This window comes from Eptatretus burgeri, chromosome 11, assembly GCF_056783735.1.
Source record: "Eptatretus burgeri isolate ZD-2024b chromosome 11, Ebu_testis_v1, whole genome shotgun sequence".
NCBI classification, from domain to species: Eukaryota; Metazoa; Chordata; class Myxini; order Myxiniformes; family Myxinidae; genus Eptatretus; species Eptatretus burgeri.
Window position 1 is genome coordinate 89,386,833 of NC_140971.1, and position 21,254 is coordinate 89,408,086.

Genomic DNA, 21,254 nt, shown 5'->3' on the forward strand with positions numbered 1-21,254 from the left:
AAGTCACACTTGCGGAGTGGCAGAATCGTCCCCCTCTTCACTTGACACTGTGCTGTCACTTTCTTCACCAGCGGGAATGGTCTCTTGGCAGCTGGTTGAAGGAGCATCCTGGATGGTGGATGGAGTTGGTGCTGCATCTTTTGGCTTGAAAAATGCATGGAGAGTGGGCTGGATGGCTTTCTTTTTCTTTGCTGCATAACATTCCTTGTAGCAACAAAGGGCATCATAAACAACACAGCTAAAATCAGTGCTCCTTTCAAGATTTGGATCTTGCTCGATAACAAATTCTGTGGCACTTTCAAACGAGCTGAGGATTTGGCTGAGGTTTTTCATGGTGAGATGCTCGGATGAAGGTGTCACAGCATCTTCTTCTTTCTCAAGAGCCCACTGCTGTTCCAACTCCATAAGATCTTCATTGCTTAAGGGTTCTGCATGAGACTCCAGTAAGTCATCCACGTCCTCTTCGTCAACCTCTTCAAACCAACCTCCTGCGCCAGGTCTACAATTTGACTTGTAATCAACGGAACATCAGCAAACCCCGTGAAATTGTGGACACACTCGGGCCACACTTTCTTTCACACAGCGTTCATTGTGGAGGCACTCGCCTCCGCCCATGAATCCTCAATGTTTTCCAAAGCCATTTTTATGTTGTATGTTCGCCAAAACTCCTTGATTGATAGCTTGTCCTTATCAGTTTTTTTGATAAGCTGCAGCATGGTATGCTTAACATAATAGGCTTTAAAAGCAGCAATAACTCCCTGATCCATAGGCTGTAAAAGTGAGGTAGTATTTGGTGTTAACAATACTACCTGCACGTTTTCACACCAGTCTTCCATTTGCTGAGGATGGGCAAGAGCATTGTCTACAAGCAGCAAAGATTTGTTGTCAATGTTGTTCTCCTTGGAGATACTTCTCAACATGATTGGAGAAGTAATTGATCACGTAATCGTGGGTCAATGCCCTAACAAACTACGCGCTTTTTCTTGTATCACAGCAAGAGATAAAGGCATGCGACGTTTAGTTTGATCTTCTATCCACACACATAATAAACGCTTCATGTTGTGCATGGCACCGTCTCTCATTCTCGTTAGTGTCGTTGCACTCGAACTGGTCGCAATCTGTGATATTTTCTTTATCTTTGCCGAACTTTGAACGATCGAATGTACAGTCGATGCAGCGATTGCTGCGCGCGGCCGATTTCCGTTGTCCCTTCACCTCGTTCATGTCTTTTAATTATATCCAATTTCACCTTCAATGTGACAGCCTTTCGTTATCGCTTGAAACGAGGTGTGTTCGGCAAAAGACTTGCGGGTCGCTTGGGATTCATACTGGAAGGTATGCAGGCGAGCGTGAAGAGAATACGTACAGTACAGCATACAGTACATGCGCAGTAAAGTGAAAGTGTGTTGATGCGCATCCTGTGTGATTGTTGTTTTTTGCAGGCAGTTTGAAACTTCTTTTTGCGTTTTTCCTTGCAATGACATTACGATAAGCATAAAATGTTTGCGATAATTGAAAAATTGGTCATTAAAACTAAATTACGAAAAATCGAAACTACGATATGCGAACTTCCGGTTTGCAAGGACTTACTGTATTTGAAAAAAAATGCATGGGTGCCAATATTTTTAACCACGACTGTATATATATATATATATATATATATATATATATATATATATATATATATATATATATATATATATAAAATATTATATATATATATTATATCTTCTTCTTTCGGCTGCTCCCGTTAGGGGTCGCCACAGCGGATCATCCGTTATGATCCGCATACCGATTTGGCACATGTTTTACGCCGGATGCCCTTCCTGACGCAACCCTGGTCACCTCTTACGACACAGGGATAAGGATTGGGTTTCGCCATGATTCCGGTCTACCCTACACCCTCTCATAGCGTGGCCCAGCGCAGAGCAGAGCTCCCGTCCTCAAGCGATCCTCCAACCCAAGCCTCAGAGTAGCCGGATTACAGGCGCACGCCACTACGCCCGGGATATATATATATATATATATATATATATATATATATATATATATATATATATATACATATACATATATATATATACATATACATATATATACATATACATATATATATATATACATATACATATATATATACATATACATATATATATATACATATACATATATACATATACATATATACATATACATATACATATATACATATACATATATATATATATATATATATATATATATATATATATATGTAATCATGAAATGTGCTGGAGGGCTAAGAATTAAAACCCCACAAGACTGCAAATTGCAATCCAAAACAAGAAGCTGTTCAAAGTATGCATGGAAAGACTGACCGCTTGCATGTTGATGTGTACCAAGCACGTGGAAAGCAGACTTGTGTGTTCCAAGTTTTATTTCCTGCCAAAGATAATTTTCCATTTGTGCAAAGTGCCAGAACCATATCGGTATTCCACTTTGGCTGGTGGATTTGTGGCTGCCTCTTCAGTGAAAAGCATTTCGAACTGGTTTGTAACGGCTTCACTGGGTTCATAAAAATAATTAAAAACAAAATCACCTGCTCCAAACCCAGCTGAAGTAAATGATGGGTGCAGAGCAGCACTGTAAACAGGAAATCCACACCAACACACATTGATCCAAAACCCAGTCTCTATTTTCCTTTGCTCCCATGTGGTTTGACAAATGTCAGTTTGGGTTGACAAATCAGGGGATGGGGGTGAGCAGGGTTTGAAGTTTGTATGCTCGGAAAGAGAAAATAAAATAAAACTGCCATAGCAGAGTAATTAAATTATCATAAGGTAGCATAACAGTGAGAAAGCAAGAATCATGGAGAATCATTAACGTTCACAAACAGACTGACATGACAAGAGAACAAATCAGTACACTCAGCAGAGTCAAAATGCCTCTTGCACAACAATTGTTAAATGCAGTATCACCGGGTATTTGTAAAGAAACTCGATTTGCTTTCAACAATAGTCCCAGCTGGATTACAAGTTATTACTCGGAGCTTGTTCAGACAATACATTGTGAGAATGAAATTTAAGCTTGCATTTTGCTTCAATGATAAACACAGATTAGGTTTGGCTTATCCATTTCTTCAACAGGACAATCATTGGTGCAAAAACTTCCTGGACAGACGCAGGCACTTTAACTGAAGTGGCCCTTTAGACGATGACAGTGGCATGAGAAAATGAGAATGCAAATTCTTCCAAATGGATTTGAAAACATGCCTCTTAAGAATAGAGGCTGGTAAATGCACGGTAAAAAGTTTAGTACTACTATAAAGCTTTACTGAGCTCAGAGTATCACTCCACAAAGCCCCAGCTCACGTGGTTCCATGACGAATAAAGGGCAGGGGCATGGCATTTTGTGTTTCTCTGCATCTCCCCCCCCCAACCCCCACCCAACTCCCTTCTCCCAGTCTCTTTTCCTCTCTGCACACGTACGCCAAATCATTCTCTGTGGATAAGTACGAAGAGTCCCAAACAAGCAAGAAGAGCGTACTGCAAACACAGGGGATGGGGTTAGCAATCAAAATTATAAGCATGATGGGCAGCCACACAGGCAATCATTGCAAGTTCAAATTCCATTGCACGGCCAGGTTAAATGGAGGGCACCGTAAAGGTTTCAGTTGAAAAATATTGACGAACGTTTCCTTGGAAAAAAAAAAAAAACTCACTCTTTCTGGAAAAGAGAAGCACAAACAGTCTCACTATAAAGCAAGTTCCTTTCGTTCATTTAACCGAATTGGCTAACGTCTCAAACTCTACCTGATGATGAACTATAAGCACAAAATTGAGCAAAGCTTGCATTACTTCACGTACCAGATTACACACAATTACAATGTACCTTGAATTTCGGGTAATCGTTCATTAAAATGGTCACCATGCCGATGTAAGGTACAAACCTGCATTCCAGGAGAGAAAATGGGGAGGAAAAATGTTGAAAAGTCACTATTATAGCATTACGTTGGTGAAAATAAAGCTGAGGAGCTGAAATGTTATTGGAAAGCCTCAATCTAAATCGACAAAATGTATGCTTTTCCCATCAGAAATAAATAAATAAAATTGCAAACAAACTTTATTCTACTTTGAGAAACTTTTTACAACTCCACAAACCACCTCCCCCAATTAACAGCAGTCAAACAATCAAATAAAGGTAACAACTGGATTTCTCAAGAAGCATTTGCTATATGCTAAGTTGGAACAGGTCAAGACAAGAAAAGCAGAGTGTAGGCCTCATCATGTTAGCATTACTGTTGTTCATAAAAGTAATGCTGCTATTTTCGACAGCCATGGGACAAAGCTGTTTCAACATGTTTTGGAAAAGTCTAGACAAGGTCACCACCAGTGGTGTGTCAACGTTCCCCATGAAAAAGTTTCCTCTGTTTGCACGTCCACTTGCCCTCAAAGCACAATATTTGCAGTGTGAATAATCGATGTAATGTATTTATCGTTGACTTATTTTGACCAAGAGTTTGTGGGTTTTTTTATTTTTTATTTTTTACTGTTCTTATCTTTAAATGAGAAAACGATCAATTAAGATGAGGCTCAGAATATTATGCTGTATTGCAGCATAGCATTTCCATCCATGGTCAAAGTTGAACCATCCACCCATTGGGACCATACTCTGTACAGAGCATCGGTGCTGCCAAAGCAGTCTCCTGGGCTATTGGGCACAATCCTGGATGGGTCGCCAATCCGACGCAGGATACTCGAATGGCTCAATCATCCCAGCAAGATCGTACTCATTTTGCCGAACTCAGAAGGATGACAGGCTGAGTCAACCCCACCTTGTATTAAATCAACAGCCGAGCAGGATTTGAACTCAGGACCCAAGGATTCCAAGCCTGCCACTCTAACCATTAAGCAAACACCAGGCGTAAAGTTGAACATTGTTACTTACGAAATCTAAAGATTTCGTAAGTATATTGATGACTTCCGTCCTCTGTTTGTTTGTTTTTGTTTGTAGGCACGATAACTCGAGAACGGAAGAAGCTACCAATGTCAAATTACACCACATGATTCAGGAGGGTGATGGCTTGCGCTGATTAGATTTTGGTCAAAATCGGTCAAAGGTCAAGGTCACAGTGAGGTCAAGCATAATTCCATAAATTCATGTGGAGAAATGGAGTATTTTTGCTTCGGTCAACGTTACGAGTTCGTTTTAACTTAGATTTTAATTTTGTCTTCGGTTTTTGCGATCGCTTAGGACGCTTAAAACTCGGTTGTCGAAATTCTGGTAAAAATCGGATGTTTTGGAGACGTTTTAAGACTGTATAAAAAATATTTCACTCACCGCGTCACGGGTCGTCACGTGGTGCAGCGCGCTCGAGCAGAGGCGTCGTTGATCACGTAAAGGTTTTCCTTGTGCGCGCTGACGATGTTTTCGATAAAGATAGTGTTTAAAAGTAATTTTTTGTCCCAATAAAGGTTATCGTCGCATGCCTGACTCGCTAACCCGTCGGATTATTATGTAAAGATTGTTGGTGGATGGCCGAATATTACGGTTTTGTGACTTTGATAAAATAATATGAAATAATTGTGTCGAGAAATGGAGATTTTTGCTTCGGTCGACGTTACGATTTTTGATGGTTTGGTACAGAATCATCGTAGAAACTTCTGGTTTGCGTCGCTACCTTCTCTCGAGACAGCTTTTATTAGACAAGGTGAGAGGTCAAGTTGACGATTTCGTAAGTACCAGTCTATGACTGCTTGTTTTTTTGTTTGGTTTGTTTTTGAGGTCAGCAGTGCAGGCCTGGCTAGTGGTTGTCGAGGATGTGTAAACCACAAATGACCACCCTTCCAATTTCAAAGCAGCTACAAAAATATCCTTGTACAGGTGAAGATCAGCCAATTAACTGCATGTAGGCTTTTCTATATTTCCGAAGGAAATATAGATTTTTTTTTGTTTTACTCTAAAATAGCGGATATACCCATCAAACACTGGTGATGGCAGGGGAGAGCATTTGATTTGATGGAAGGACCAAGGAACAACCACCACCCCATGACGAACAGAATAAATGGAGACAACAACAATCCCATGACAGTTAGGATTGAAGCATCATCCACTGGAATGTTGCCACATCAGCTAACAGGGCAAATGTTTTGACAAAATCTACTTTAAATGGATGAGGTGTGTGTGTGTGTGTGTGTGTGTGTGTGTGTGTGTGTGTGTGTGTGTGTGTGTGTGTGTGTGTGTGTGTGTGTGTGTGTGTGTGTGTATACTCGCTATGGTTTTTTGTGAAGTTCTACTGGAGCTTTCTGATGTGGAATGTCATACACCAACTTTATTGTCATGACCTCCGAAGTTGATTAGGCTAATTAACGACAAAGAACCCGTTATAATTCCCATGTTTTTAAAACAGGCCGTGTTAATGCGTAAAGAAGCTCAATAGGTCTTTCCACGGCATGGCATTCCGATTCCAAAGTAAATAACAAAAACAATGATAACATTGTAACAAAGCATATATTAATTATTACAAATTATATTACCAAAGATAATAATAGTTGTATCATTTGGCAATAATAACAACGAATGTATGACTCCCCCCCACCCTGGCTGAAGTTCATCTGGATTTGGTGAAAGGCAAGCTAATGCTCAAACAGTACAGCAGGCAGGTTTGCTACAAGGCCGTGAAGAACAATGTATGAAAATACATTGTTATGTGTTTAGATACAAATGAAAATTTGGTCCAATGGACTAACGGGCCCAGTCGTGGAATAAACGGAGGCATTGAAGTAGTGATACATCGATATACCGGTATCATTTTTCATGTCAATATACCAGTGTTAGAATTTCTAATATACCGAGTACACTTGCCTCTCAACTGTCTTGCTATCGATGGTACCAGCCTCTTCGTGAAAAACTTGGGCCAAACTTCCTTTGGCCGACCCGACGAGAAGGTGGGATGAATGGTGGCCGTTAACATAAATACACTCGTTATTCCTCCCCCGTTAAACTTCCCGACATAAAAACCGTTATAAACCAATTTGCTACCCACAAAGAAATCGATGTACAAACAGGGTTCATGTGATGAACGCCAAATGAGAAGCAGCAATACTGCAATGATAATTCAGAATAAAACTACACTGTTCCTGTTCATTAATATATAAAAAAAAAACATACCTGTGAAACATCTTTTCACAACCCTCCCAGAGCTGATTGGATCAGTTTATTGCCACACAAAATGGTATTTCAACATTTACAGTGCTGATAAGAAAATCTACACCCCTTTCAAAATGTTCACCTTTTGTTGCCTTGTAGCCTGGAATTAACATGCATTAAATCAGACTTTTTCCACCGTTATTTACACACCATAACCCAAAACTTCCAAATGAAAAACAAATTCAATGAATAGCAGATAATTAAATAAAAATATAAAACTAGAACATCTTGGTTGGATAAGTGTCCACCAGATCAGATCAGATCAGATATGGGAGCATGTGCCGGAGAAGCGCGTTACTGCGTGCACTTTCTTCCGGTACTCCAGGGGCCTCCGTTTGGCCACCCCCAGGAAGATTCCTGGCCCATCCCGATCTCCTTGAGATGCCGATCAACCTGCTGCAACCACAAAGCACGTGGTCGGCCCATAGGCCTCCTCGATTCAGGAGATTCCCTCGCTGGGAGAATCTGGTGAGCAGGATCAGCGTCAAGAAAACGAGCCACATGTCCATACAGCCGCAGCTGACGCTCACAGACAATGCAAGTAACAAATGTCATTTGAGTCTCTCTCAGCAACCGCTCGTTGGACACAAAGTCCGACCAGCGATAGCCAAGGATTCTCCGAAGAGATCTGGAACCAAAGGAATTAAGTCTCCATCTCAGATCCCTGGTTAGAGTCCAAGTCTCACATGCGTAGAGCAAGACTGGTAGCACCAAGGACCTAAAAACTCAGACCATCATCCTCCTGCACAGGTACTGAGAGTACCACAACCCATGATCCAGTGAATCCATGACTCCCCAGGCCTGACCCAGACGAAAACTGACCTCTGGCTCACAGCCAGTGAGACGTAACTATTGCTGCTAAGGTAAGTGAATCTATCTGTGACCTCAACGTCCTCACCACAAACAGGTACAGACAAGATAGCAGCATTAAAGATGTCAATGAAAGCCTGGATCTTAGTTTTGATTCAAGAAACCCATAATCCCAGCGGTCCGGCTCCTCATTCAGCACGTCGAGGGCCCCCAAAAGGATATCTAAAGTCTCCACAAAGATGACTATTGTCTGCGAAATCAAGGTCAGAGATCGTGACATTCACAATTGATGCACCACAGCTTGATCTCTCCGACATCCTCCACAGATTCCAGTCCATACAAGTGCTGAAAAGTGTGGGGACCAGTACACACCCCTGACGAACTCCAATAACAACTGGAAATAAGTCAGAGATGGTATCAACACATCTCACAGCACTCTCAGTCCCAGAATACAGTTCAGACATCAGATTGATCAGGTTTGGTGGCATCCCATGAAGACCATGAATCCTTCAGACGGCATCCCGATTCACCAAATCAAACGCTATACAGAGATCAACATAGGCTGCAAAGAGCCCCTGCTGAAACATTTGTCTGCATTTGGTGAGGACCCAAAGAGCAAGGATATGATCAATCATTGACCTCTTTGGTGTAAAGCCTGACTGCACTGGGCGCTGGTGTTCAGGCAGCTGGTGGCGAACCCTATCAATAATTTTCCGAGCAAAGACCTTGCCTGACACTCAGAGCAGCGTCACCCCTCGGTTGTTGTTGCAGTCTTGGCGATCACCGTCAGTTTCAAGTGGACAACAAGGCCCCTCTTCCAGTCATTTGGGATGATGCCTGTGTTCCAGGCAGAGGACAGAACTGCATGTAACGACACGAATACAGCATTTCCACCAGCCTTGAGAAGTTCACCATGGATGCCACAGATCCCGAAGCTTTACCCCATTTCAACTGGTGCACCGCAGCCTGTGTTTCCACAATTGAAGCTGAACAACAGTTGATTGGAGGGTCAGCAATAGGAATAGTAACACCCCTGATATCCAACTCAACAGCTGGTGGGTCAGCTTGGTACAGCCACTCAAAGTAACTGGCCCAATGGGTCTTCATTTCAGATTTCTCTGTCAAGAGCCCACCAACCTCCACTCTAACAGCAGTGCACTGAGATACGGGCTTGGAGGAACGTAATGCACAAATTCCCCTGCAAGGACGAGAATCACTTGACCACAGGTGATGCTCTACCCCCTCACATAGGCCTCCTTGTCCACCCGAAGTACACGTACAATTTTACGAATCAACTCCCTGAACAGCTCAACTCTGCCATTAAGCTGGCCCTGCGACTCTGGTCAATGGTATACTGTGTCCCATGAGACACTAATTTTTTTTCACCCTATGGTGAGTTCCAAGACCCACCGGCAAATTAATACTTTGATTGGGCAATATTTGCTTATTATTCTGCACAAAACTGTTCAAGTTAAATCAAGTTGTGTGGGAGTGATGGAGAGCAATCTTCAAGTCATGCCACAGATTTTTGATTGGATTTCGGCGGGGTTCTGACTCGGCCACTCAAGGACATTTATCTTTTTGTTCCTGAGCAACTCGTGTACCTTTGGCTGTGTGCTCCTGGTCATTGTCTTGTGGAAAGGTGAACTTCCGTCCCAATTTCAGCTTTCTTGTAGAGGGAATCAGGTTTTCCTCTTGGATTTTCCAATATTTTGCTCCATACATTTTCCCTTCTATCCTGACAAAGGCCCCAATCCCTGATGAGGAGAAACATCCCCATCACATGATGCCGCCCACACCAAGCTTTGCAGTAGGGATGGTGTTCTTTGGGCGATGTGATGTGTTGGGTTTGAGCTGCTAAGGTATACATAACATTTTGCATTCAGGCCAAAAAGTTCCATTTGGTTTTATCAGACCATAAAACTTTTTGCCACATTGCTTCAGAATCTCCAGAATACTCAAGGTGGACTTTTTGAGTAAAGGCTTCCTTCTTGCCACCCTTCCATACAGGCCAGGGTTATGCAGTGCTCAGGATATTTTTGTCACATGCACACGGTGACCAGTCTTTGCCATAAAGGCATGTAGCTCTTTCAAAGTTGCCATTGGCTTCTTGGTGGCCTCTCTGATCAGTTTCCTCCTTGCTTGGTCATCCAGTTTGGAGGGATGGCCTGATCTAGGCAGGCTTTTCGTGGTACCATACACCTTCCACTTCTTAATGATTATCTTGACTGTGTTCCACGGGACACTCAATGCCTTTGAAATATTTTTATACCAATCCCCTGATCTGTACCTTTCCACAACTTTATCCCAGAGGTCTTTTGAAAGCTCTTTGGGTCTCATGGTTGAGTCTTTGTTATGAAATGCAATCCTCAGCAGAGGAAACCTACAGGAACAGGTGATTTTATTCTGAAATAATCAGAATCACAACCATTTAACACAGGTGAAGGCCAATGAACTTGGTGTGTGATTTTGAAGGTGACTGGCTGCACCTGAGCTAATTTACAATTGCCATAATAAGGAGGTGGACACTTATCCAACCAAGATATTCTCGTTTTGTATTTTAATTATTTTTCTGAAATTTGTGGAATTTGTTTTTCACGATGTGTAAATAAAGGTGGAAAAATCTGATTTAATGCAAATTCATTCTCGGCTGCAAAGCAACAAAAGGTGAAAAATTTGAAAGGGTGTGTAGACTTTTTATTAGGCACTGTATTTGGCTTTTTCAATTTGGGACACGTTTAAAACGAGCGAGATACACAAAGCGAGTCAGCCAAGTCATGCTAACCAGGATGGTGCCAGTCACGTGACCTCGATTCACGACGGCTACACTTGTGACGGGTTATCAGCATTCGATTTGTTTTCAGTTCAGTGGTTCACAAACGCTCGACCAGGAGATTTAGAGCTTCCCAGCAGTTGGTGTCGCGATTTGTGTTTGTTTGACTTCTTTTGAAGAAAATTATAAACATTTCATCATCATATTAGCAAATTTAATATGCTTAATATTTTATTATTTTGTTGTGGATTAAACCCATCTCTGATATTAAATTGTTTTAACACTCATTTCAGTTGATTTTGGATATGTATCACTTTGGAATAATTCTGTCTATTACCTCCCCCCCACCTTCCCCCACAATCATGGCCTGATGATGGGTTGGATATGTATCACTTTTGGAATGGTTCTGTCCATCTCCCCCCACCCCACCTCCCACAATCCTGGCCTGGTTTAATCCACATTTATTTTTATACTTATTTTCACAATAAAACGATTACTGTTTAATTTTCTTTTAAATTTTGGGTTGTGTGCACTAGCCCAGAGACAAAGCAACTTCCTCGTGTTGGAATCACCTCAATTACTCAGCAGTTTTTGTGTTATGTTGGGCAACAGCTTTGCATTGTTTTTCGAGGGGAAGAGGAAATAGTACAATTTCATGATTTAGCGATCTCCCGACGTGGTATTTTTGTGATGTATTCAGTTTTGGTAGTTCAGAAAACGCTCGAGCATAAAAAGGTATGATTTTTAAAAGCCCTATATCCTCAGTCCATAATCATCTTCTCAGCATATCACTTTGCATACATTAGATGCGGTGGCCATTTTTAACCTCCGCCATCGAAGATGGACGGAGGTTACTGTTTTCACCCCTGTCTGTTTGTTTGTTTGTGTTTGTGAACAGTATTACGGAAAAACTCCTGGACGGATTTCGACGAAACTTGGTGGGGGGATTAGGTATGGTCCAAGGATCATGCCATTAGATTTTGGACTTGGTCCAAAGTCCAATATGGCCGCTATGGTGGCCATTTGGAAAAAAATATTTGAATTTTTGTTTTTGCATTTCTACATGTTTTAAGTGAATTCCAACCAAAAAAATATATACTTGTTCGAGAAAAAAAAAATTTGCAACTTTTTTTTCAAAAAAATCGATTTTATTTGAAAAATATTTGAATTTTTTTTGCATTTCTAGATGTTTTAAGTGATTTCCAACCCCCTAAAAAAATTGTTAGAGAAAAAAAAATTAGAAATTTTGCAACTTTTTTCAAAAAAAATCGATTTTATTTGAAAAATATTTGAATTTTTTTGCATTTCTAGATGTTTTAAGTGATTTCCAACCCCCTAAAAAAAATTTGTTAGAGAAAAAAAAAATTAGAAATTTTGCAACTTTTTTTTCAAAAAAATTTCGATTTTATTTTTTGGGCATTTCTACATGCGCATCAATCTAGTTTAGTTTATTCAATCATGGTTCAGTAGAGTCTGATCCGTTTTGACCTACAATGAATAGGATATCAGGTTTACTTAAGTGACCCAGCAGTATTGATGGCAGAGGTTTTGCACTCTACCGAGTGCTCCCCCTCTAGTTTTTTTTTCATGATCATCCCTCTATATGAAGTACTACCATACGCCATGATATATTATGATCAAACCGGTTTACTGATTAATTTAACAATCATCTGGATCATCCACCAGGCACCGTTCTTCACTTGGGAAGTATACAGACGGACAAAAATAATGTGCACCTTTGGCAATTAAAATTTACTGAGCTTGCACAAATGAGCAAGAACAAGATATTTCACTTGGTGGCTGCCTGTCCCTGCACATACCCCCGCGCTCTGCCAACCACATCCTTCTGCTCGAGCCAGTTCTGTCCAGGCTTGTACAGGCCACGGTCATCCACAGAGTTGTTGTCACCTTTGGTCAAAAACTTCACTACCCCAGTTTCTCTATAGGGGGAAAGGGGGTGGGGGAGGGTGAGCAAAGTATTATTTTCACAACAGGAGCCACAGCAACCAACACAAAACACAATGGTGTAATGGCACTTAAGCAAGACGAATATCTAAACAAGTGAAAGAAAAATGATAAGATTTTTAAAAAACGAGTGTAGTGTTTGGATCTTTTTACTTTTCGTGTATCTTGATGACTCGATGAACAATAGGGATTTCACGACCCTCCACCTTGAACACGACAATTTCACCGACTCGCACTGGCTCGTCGTGGTAATTTGTGAGGAAGAGCAAGTCTCCTCGATGAAATGCAGGCTCCATGCTACCACTGAGCAAGAGGGGAAAAAAATATAATGAAAATGGACAGGAAAGAAAACAGAACAGCAGTGAAGGTGAAAATGACTGCACGAGCATGCGAGTCTTGCATTGGACTGAATTGGGCAAGACAAGTCTCACTCAACCTATTATGTTAACAAGGGGGAGGAGAGTAGGACTCAAATATGCAAAACAAGGGGGCAGAAATTATCAAGGAAAAACAAACAAATAAATAACTAGAAAGGCATTCGGTATAGTGCATACCCCCACCACGCAATGCCTGATCCACGAGAACATATCGGGCCCAATACATTTTTGATATTTCCTGCCATGGATCGTTTTTGGCCCTTCCTCTCAATGGTGAAGAATCACTTGTACATTAAATAATTCTCATATCCAGACTCGGATCTTCACCAAAATCGAATCAATTCACCGTGGTTGCACACCCAACCTGTCCACAACTTTTTGAGATATTGTTCTATATATTAGTTTAGCCCTATCTCTCAATAGTGACGAATCACTGAAAAAATTCTCGGATCTGGATCTTCACCAAAATCTAATCAGTTCGTCATCGTCACACACCCAACCTGCCCACCAACTTTCGTCCGGATCTGTCCACAACGTTTTGAGATATCCTGCACACAAACAGAGACAAACAAACAGACAGAGAGAGGTGAAAACATAACCCCCTTCACCTTCGGTGGGGGAGGTATAAATAAAAAACACTGGCATTTATAACATACCTCAAGACAACTACGATGGGACTCTCACTTCCAGTGAAGACCATGAGGCCTTTCCATATCATCAATGCTGATGATACGATCATCCCAAAGTTTAAAACTTGGTAGTAGAGCTGGGGAGGAGAGGTGGGGGAGAACAAAAAAAAAACACATGGTATTATGAGATTGGGGATCAGATACAAGTTTGGTGCGTTTTGCGTCTTCAGGTTGATAAGGAGCATCTATTGGGATTTTGGGTAGTTGGGGTAGGGGTAGTCGAGACATCAAGTTCCTTATGGAATGAATATACAACCATTTCCATTGGTGGAAAGTGGAAACAAAAGAAAATACAGCATTTACTTTTTTAAAAAAAAGTTAAATGCAGAAAGGAGAAATGGGTGGTAGACAATACAAAACTATAAAATGATGTAATCCGCACAAAAATGTTTGATGAGCATGCGCAGAAACCGCAGGAAGCTGCAGAGTTTGGGGCAAAATAAAATACATTGTGTGTCCGAGAAAACAATTGTAACCTGAAATGGGTCACAAAGCTTATGAAAGAAGCCAAAAATACTTGGAAAAGGGAGGAAAGGCTGTGCCTCTGCACAACTTTCTCAGCTCACTGAATGTGCAGACACTCACAGTACAAACTCTCGCCCATGTCGGTCGGTGCAAGGCCCGAGTGGAGGGATGTGTGCTACATAAAACCCTGACGGATCGCTACCAGTGAATGGACTGTGTATTGGGTTCGGGTTCTTCTGAACACCAATGGGAAGGACATATCTCAGGCATGTCCATGTATAAGGTACGTTTAAAATGATTACATCGACTGTTAATCATGTCCGGGGGGGGGGGGGAGAGGGGGAGGAGGAGCAATGGAAGCTCAGAGGGTTGTGTTATAAATACCATTTACCATTTGTTTTGTTCTGAGGCCACAAGGGAAATTATACAAAACGTTTGCATGTATTGATAAAGGTGTGTGTGTGTTATACATGGAAGATGCTAGAATATACTGTCGCGGGCCTGGCGGTGAAGTTAAATCCCCCGACCCAATTATGGTGGACGGGCGGTTAACACCGACCAGGCCCGGATTGCCGACTGGTTTTCCTTAGGAGGCGGACACGTCATCCTTAGAGATTATGGCGTTTACTGGAGGTGCATTTGGCACCAGTGGAGAGATGAAACAGATCGGTGCACAGCACAAGGGGTTTGAACTCGAACCCCACGACAAATACACGGACACACCAACTTAAAATAAAAACGCGAGGATTTAATGTCAATATAAATATTTACAAGGGTCATTAAAAATGTAATAATAATGTGAAGTAAATTAAAATCGAAAGTCGAGGAGCCCCTACATACAGACTTTGATACAGACAAGGGTAAAACAAAATGAAAGAAAATCCTCCCTTTATTCTGGCACTTAGCTTTGTCCAGAGGTGGTCTCTGTTGAACTTTGCAATCGAGTCGCTTCATCCCGCGTGGGAAGATGCGCTCCAAAATGGTGCCAAGCTGCATTCCGGGCTGGAAAACGTATGCGAGGTCATTTGTGAGGCGGTATTTAACGCCAAGACTCAAAGACCACCGTGCGGCTTCCTCGTTGATCACGCTTGCCGATACGCTCTCTGCAGAATGGTGCCGCTCCCTTCGGTGACATATACGAGGTTTCGAGGTCCGTCTCTCATGACCAGCGTCTTGATCAGTACGCGAACCAATTTTCCTCAGCACGAATACGAGAATCGTGCAGTCTTCTTCATGCGACGAAGGAAAGCCAGCCATAATGCCTGAACTTGCACGCCATTTCCTCGCTCCAACGTCTCTCGACCGCATGCGTCCCCTTACACCGAATTGAACCAACTCAACCATCCCTTCTCTCTTCTGACGTCATGCCTCTCATGCATTCGCTTCTGATCTCTCGTCAACGTCACGCCTATCAATCATCCACCTCCGGGCGTGGCTTGCTGGCACAAAACCCGCGAAGGCGGGGTTTCTGCCTGCTCAGCACATTTTGCTTGCTTATTGTTATAACAAGCTCGGATGAGCTAAGATCCTCGTCCTCTTAATGGTGACGTCATAAAAACGAATATGACATCATTGTGATGTATCAGGTTTGCAATAAATTATCTGTGCTAATGCACGGCTTGATTCCCGCAAACAAAATTCAAAAAGCTTGCCTAGTTTCATAGATATTTTTTAGGTGGTTTCCATTAGCGGAGATATTTTGACGTAATAGCTTTTTTTCTAGGAGGAATTTTCAAAATCGGAGATGGTGACTGTCTGCGCAGGGTATTTTTACATACAGTATATATATATATATATATATATATATATATATATATATATATATATATATATATATATATATATATATATATATATATATATATGTCAAGTTTCAGGAAGTTTCAATGAAAACTGTTGGCTGTGAAACAAATGAAACAAAAAATGTCAAAAAATAGGAATGACGTCATAAAAATTGATATGACAACATAGTGATGTATCATATGTGCGGTAATTCATCTCTGCTAATGCCCTGTTCGATTCCCGCAAACAGAATTCAAAAAGCTTGCCTGGTTTCGGAGATAATTTTTTCGGCGATTTCCATTAGTGGATATTTTTATATATAGTGGACAATAGTGGATATAGTGGATATAGTGGACAAAATAATCCATATTTTGACGTCATAACTTTTTTCTAGGAGGAATTTTCAAAATCGGAGATGGTTACTGTCAGCGCAGAGTATTTTTACATATATATGCCAAGTTTCAGGAAGTTTCGATGAAAACTGTAGGCTGTGAAACAAAAAAGTCCACAAGAACAACAACGTGAATAAGACTTAGAGATTCTCCACGAGGATCTAAAAACGCAACTCCTTCACGGCTGGCTTGTAAATGCAAAAATGTAGGTCACAAATAGGTCACAGGGGGCAATTACATACTGGGGGAAATTGGTCTTCATCCCTATCTAATTAACACAGTACCACCCCTTGTGTGGTGACAAGTAACACTTAAGCTCACAGTCTCCATACTTAATATACATCGAGATGTCTCCGACATGTCCACGGACCGAACAACTCTATTCAATCCTAACTTTCCTATGAAATTCCTCCATCTACTCCCACAACCGTAATACTAACAGGAAATGTTACAAACCCGACACCTATAACTCATAGATATTTCTCGGAAATCCAATTTGCATTCAAGAACAGAACAATTATTGTTCACCATTTTGAAATTGCGACTAAGGCCTTAGTTATTTTATCACTTGGTTTACAGATTGCCGACGGTATATTTGCCGAAATGAAATATAAATATAAAACACATTTTTAGCCTTTTATATTTATACATTTTCCGCCGAAGGTGCAAAAGTTTCAAAACCCGAAATGTAAACGTCGGCATTTATTTTCAAAATATAATTTCGTGCGCGCTAAAATGCCGAGTCACCTTTAACCAAACTGCGCAGTAGTCTTCAGTCATGGCGTCTGAGCAGTGGCCAGCATGGTTCAGATTGACTGTGGTTTCTTGGGCGAAAGTGATTGTTCAGAAGTACGTCAGCGGTATAAATTCAAGTGACTGTATTGGTGATTTTATCACGCAACATCTTGACGACAAATATTCTGGCCGAACGATTGCATCAATTCAGTGCAGCAACAGGCATGATTTGCAGGCTACTCTCGATCTTGCCGATTTTGTTTCCATCGAAAGTTGTACACCGCTGTTCGTATTGAAAGATTTCAGTGCCAAGTACGTCAAAGTTTCCCTGCGAGATGCTGATATTCCGCCTTCAACGGACCAGAAATCAGCGTTTGATGTGCCCATGGGGATGGGGAGAAGGTACTGATCAGTGCCCACTGAAAAGTGAGAGCTGGTTATGGCTCTGATTGACCGTTTTGAGCGTGTTGACTCCTCGTAGACACCTTTTTTAATCATATCCAGCACTATGCACTGGTGTGCACGCACACATCTACGACTTGGACAGTAATTTTTCTCAGCATTGTTTCCATTTGATTGATGATCAACAGGTTTCTATAAGAAAAACATGCCAGACTATATTGTAAAAACAAGTTTTAATCCTTCTTTATTGTTTTTCACATCAGATGATACAGTGAACATGGGCATCCTGCATTTGAATGGTCTTCCATCTTCAATGTTTTCTTATATCCTCCTCGTCTGGGATTTATATTTATTTTCCCCCCACCTACCCTTGTCTTTTCCATGGAACATCCAAAAAAAAAAATCATAAAAATATATAATTTCTAAAAATTGAAATTATATTTATATTTATATTTCGACCTACCGACCCTATATTTTAGCTGAAGAACTGTGTAAACCAAGTTATAAAATAACTAAGGCCTAACGTCTACATGCTGAAAATTCTGATTGACAGTGGACTTGAATCAGATTTTGTGCTCACAACGGCAGGTTAAAAGTGTTTGAACCAAGCAGAACCAAATCAGTGTAACAACACACACACACACACACACACACACACACACACACACACACACACACACACACACACACACACACACACACACACACACACACACACACACACACACTCTCACACACACACTCTCACACACACACACACACACACACACACACACACACACACACACACACACACACACACAAAAGCTCATCAGCATTCATAAATCATTTTGAAAGTCACAAATTAACTTCGTGCTGGAATCACTCAGCCTTCTACTAATCAGTAAACACCAGACTAAAACTTAAAAACGAATTAACAGTACTGCAGAGTACACAGCTCACAATATAAATGGCCTGGTTAGATGTGACAGCCAGATGTGCTTTCAGGCCAAAAAAACAAAACAACATTTTGGGGAATTTATTGCAGATCCGAAACATGTTTCAGAATGATATGCCGTATCTATCTATTTGGACGTTGCGAAAGGGAAGGACATGCCAAAGGCAATGACATAAACAGGGAAGAAATAAATAAAATTTAAAGTCAACATTCAGGCTGTCCATATCAGCAGCACAGATAACAGTAAGAACAGGATAGGAGGGGGGGGGATACAAATGTCAATGTACCCCGAGAGGCAATTGGAAAGTGCTTTTTGAAAGGAAGATATATATTGAGAAGATTTACAAAAAAATAAAGACATCATATTGCCAAGTAGTATGGAAATACAGTAAAGGTTTATCTTTTCTGACAGGCAAAAGTGGCAGATTAAGACAATCAGCCTCATGGGAAGTTATCTTGTATCACAAAATGATGGTTTATGTGTACGTACAGCGTTTTGGCCAGCACAAGTAACAGTAGGATTTCCTGCAATTACTGTATATAAGCTTTTCTCATAGTGTATGTAAGCTGGATTAAAAGAGGTTTCATGAAAATATGTGTAAAATAAACAAACAAATAATTAAATATATCATTCTATAACCAATTATAAACCATTATGAGGATTCACAACACAAAATTGTGCAAACTATGTTTTCAAACCACTTGAAAGATGTTAAAATAAATAAATAAACAGATAGATATTTAGAACATGGATTACTTCATCAACAAAAATTGCTTGCAATTCACCACTAATAGGTAAGAGCAAAGGGCCTTGACAGCACAAGTGCTATTGCCTCTGAGCTGAGTTGCCTGGGTTCCAATGGCAACCCAACTATAAACTGTTGTCCTGGTATTTCACAAGGCGATTCATCAATGCGTGTTCCCATCTCTCGGATGGATCTTAAACCGGATGTCCCATCTGTTATTGTACAATGCCAAAGATCTCACAGTGTCTTTTGCGAAGAGTAGGTGAGGATGTCGTGGCCAAATTCCAGCACACTCGGTCAAGTATCCTGCCTCGGAATGGTGACCCACACAGGATTGCAAGACCGCTCCAATAAACTGTTTTGGCAGCACTGACGCCTTGTACAGAACATGGTATATGAGTATCTATACATCACAAGGCTTGCATCAAATCGGCAACATAAATAAAATTAATCGATATATCAATATTCCTACACACTGGAATCAGGATTCCATTCAGTATGTGAGCCGTGATGCTTGTATCAGGAGAGTCGATGAAACGAAATAAATATAACCTAACAAGATGCGATTCAATTTGCTTGTTGTTGAACTTGTGCGTACATCGACTAACAGCTTTTGCACCGCCTAAGTGACTCATGCTCATAGAGCCCAATAACATGAGAAATTTATTACAATTCATGGGTATATGTTTTGATGAAGTGCTGAAAAGATGATCGTTAATTATACATATATATATATATATATTTTTTTTTTCAACCAAAGAAGCATACTGATCCTATGACACGACAAGACACTGACGTCATGTACACAAGTTATACCTTTGGGCTTTAATCTTGGTCCGCAAAAGCTTGAATACCATACGGATGCCTCCTAGCTTGGAGGCGATATGTTGGTATAATTTATGTACATGACATCAGCATCGTGTCATCGGGTCAGTGTGCTTCTTTGATTGAATCGAATATTCCTGGCTACAAACCTCCTGACTGGTGAGCAGCAGGGTAGAGACAATGTGCTCGCGTGGCAGGTGACACTTGTTGCTGGCAGGTCATGCAACAAATGCTGTGATGGGACTCAATCTGTGCCCTGCTGCCTCATCAAGTTAGGGGGTTCGATTCAGTTTTATTAATGAGCCTAATGTGGTCACAAATAAAACGATCAGCATTATGTTGTCCTGATGAGCCCAAAACAAGGGTGAAATTTAGATCGACGTGTCTGCTTCCGTGTATTTGTGACCACAGGCTTTATGAATCTGGGAAGATGGGATGCATCTGTATATAAAAGAGAGCAGGTTTTTGTGGAAGAATTCCCAGGCTGAATTAACATCAGTAGCGGTGGATATTGGAGACCAGTCCTGAAGTGTTTGTTTAAAAAATAAAATAATTACATTTAAAAAACCCGCAAATACGTAAAGGTCAAAGCATGTCACACTTTACAACGTGAATCGCGGAACCCCGGATGTCAGGGTCCGACAGTATCAAGCGGACTTGGAGTTGGAAGTGGTTAAGGAATTGAAGAAAAAAAAGGGGGAGCTGCGGACCAGGGGTGGGGAGGGGTTGAGGACTTGAAGAAAGGTGGAGTGGAGGAAAGAGAGTTGAAGTGGGGGGCTGTGAAGGGACAGAGTTGGAAAGGAGGGTTTTGAGGGGGATTGAGGATTTTTGTGTTGGGAGGGCGTGCAGACTTGGGGTTGGGGGGTGGTTGAAGAATTGAAGAAGAAAGGGAGAGCGAGGACAGAGAGCTGGGAGACAGGGTTTGAGGATTCGGGGTGGGGAGGGGGCCTGAAGTCTTGGGCTGGGGAGTTTGAGGACTTGAAGAAGAAATGGGTCGAGGACTTGACGTCACATTTTACATTACACGGAAGTTCCATGGGTCTGTGCCATGATGCTGTCAAAGGACATTCCTATCAAACTCTCAAAATATTCCACATTCTATTGGGACCAAAATCCCCCTCAACTGCCTGGTGGAACCAGGTTTTTTTTTTGTATACCTTGTCGAGGC

The 21,254-nt window shown here is 41.2% G+C and overlaps 1 protein-coding gene across 1 annotated transcript in view; it reads right to left on the bottom strand.

Moving 5' to 3' along the window:
* Positions 1–2,652: 2,652 nt before the first annotated feature.
* The window catches only part of LOC147017589 (signal peptidase complex catalytic subunit SEC11A), a 45,194-nt gene continuing 26,592 nt past the window's right edge, over positions 2,653–21,254 (bottom strand). Inside the window, exons 2-6 of the mRNA XM_085847323.1 lie at positions 13,770–13,879; positions 12,890–13,039; positions 12,592–12,711; positions 3,871–3,928; positions 2,653–3,524 (exon numbers count right to left, since the gene is read on the bottom strand). Of these exons, the coding sequence (XP_085703449.1) occupies positions 3,474–3,524; positions 3,871–3,928; positions 12,592–12,711; positions 12,890–13,039; positions 13,770–13,879 (489 nt within the window). The 3' untranslated portion in view covers positions 2,653–3,473. The remainder of the gene's footprint in view (positions 3,525–3,870; positions 3,929–12,591; positions 12,712–12,889; positions 13,040–13,769; positions 13,880–21,254) is intronic.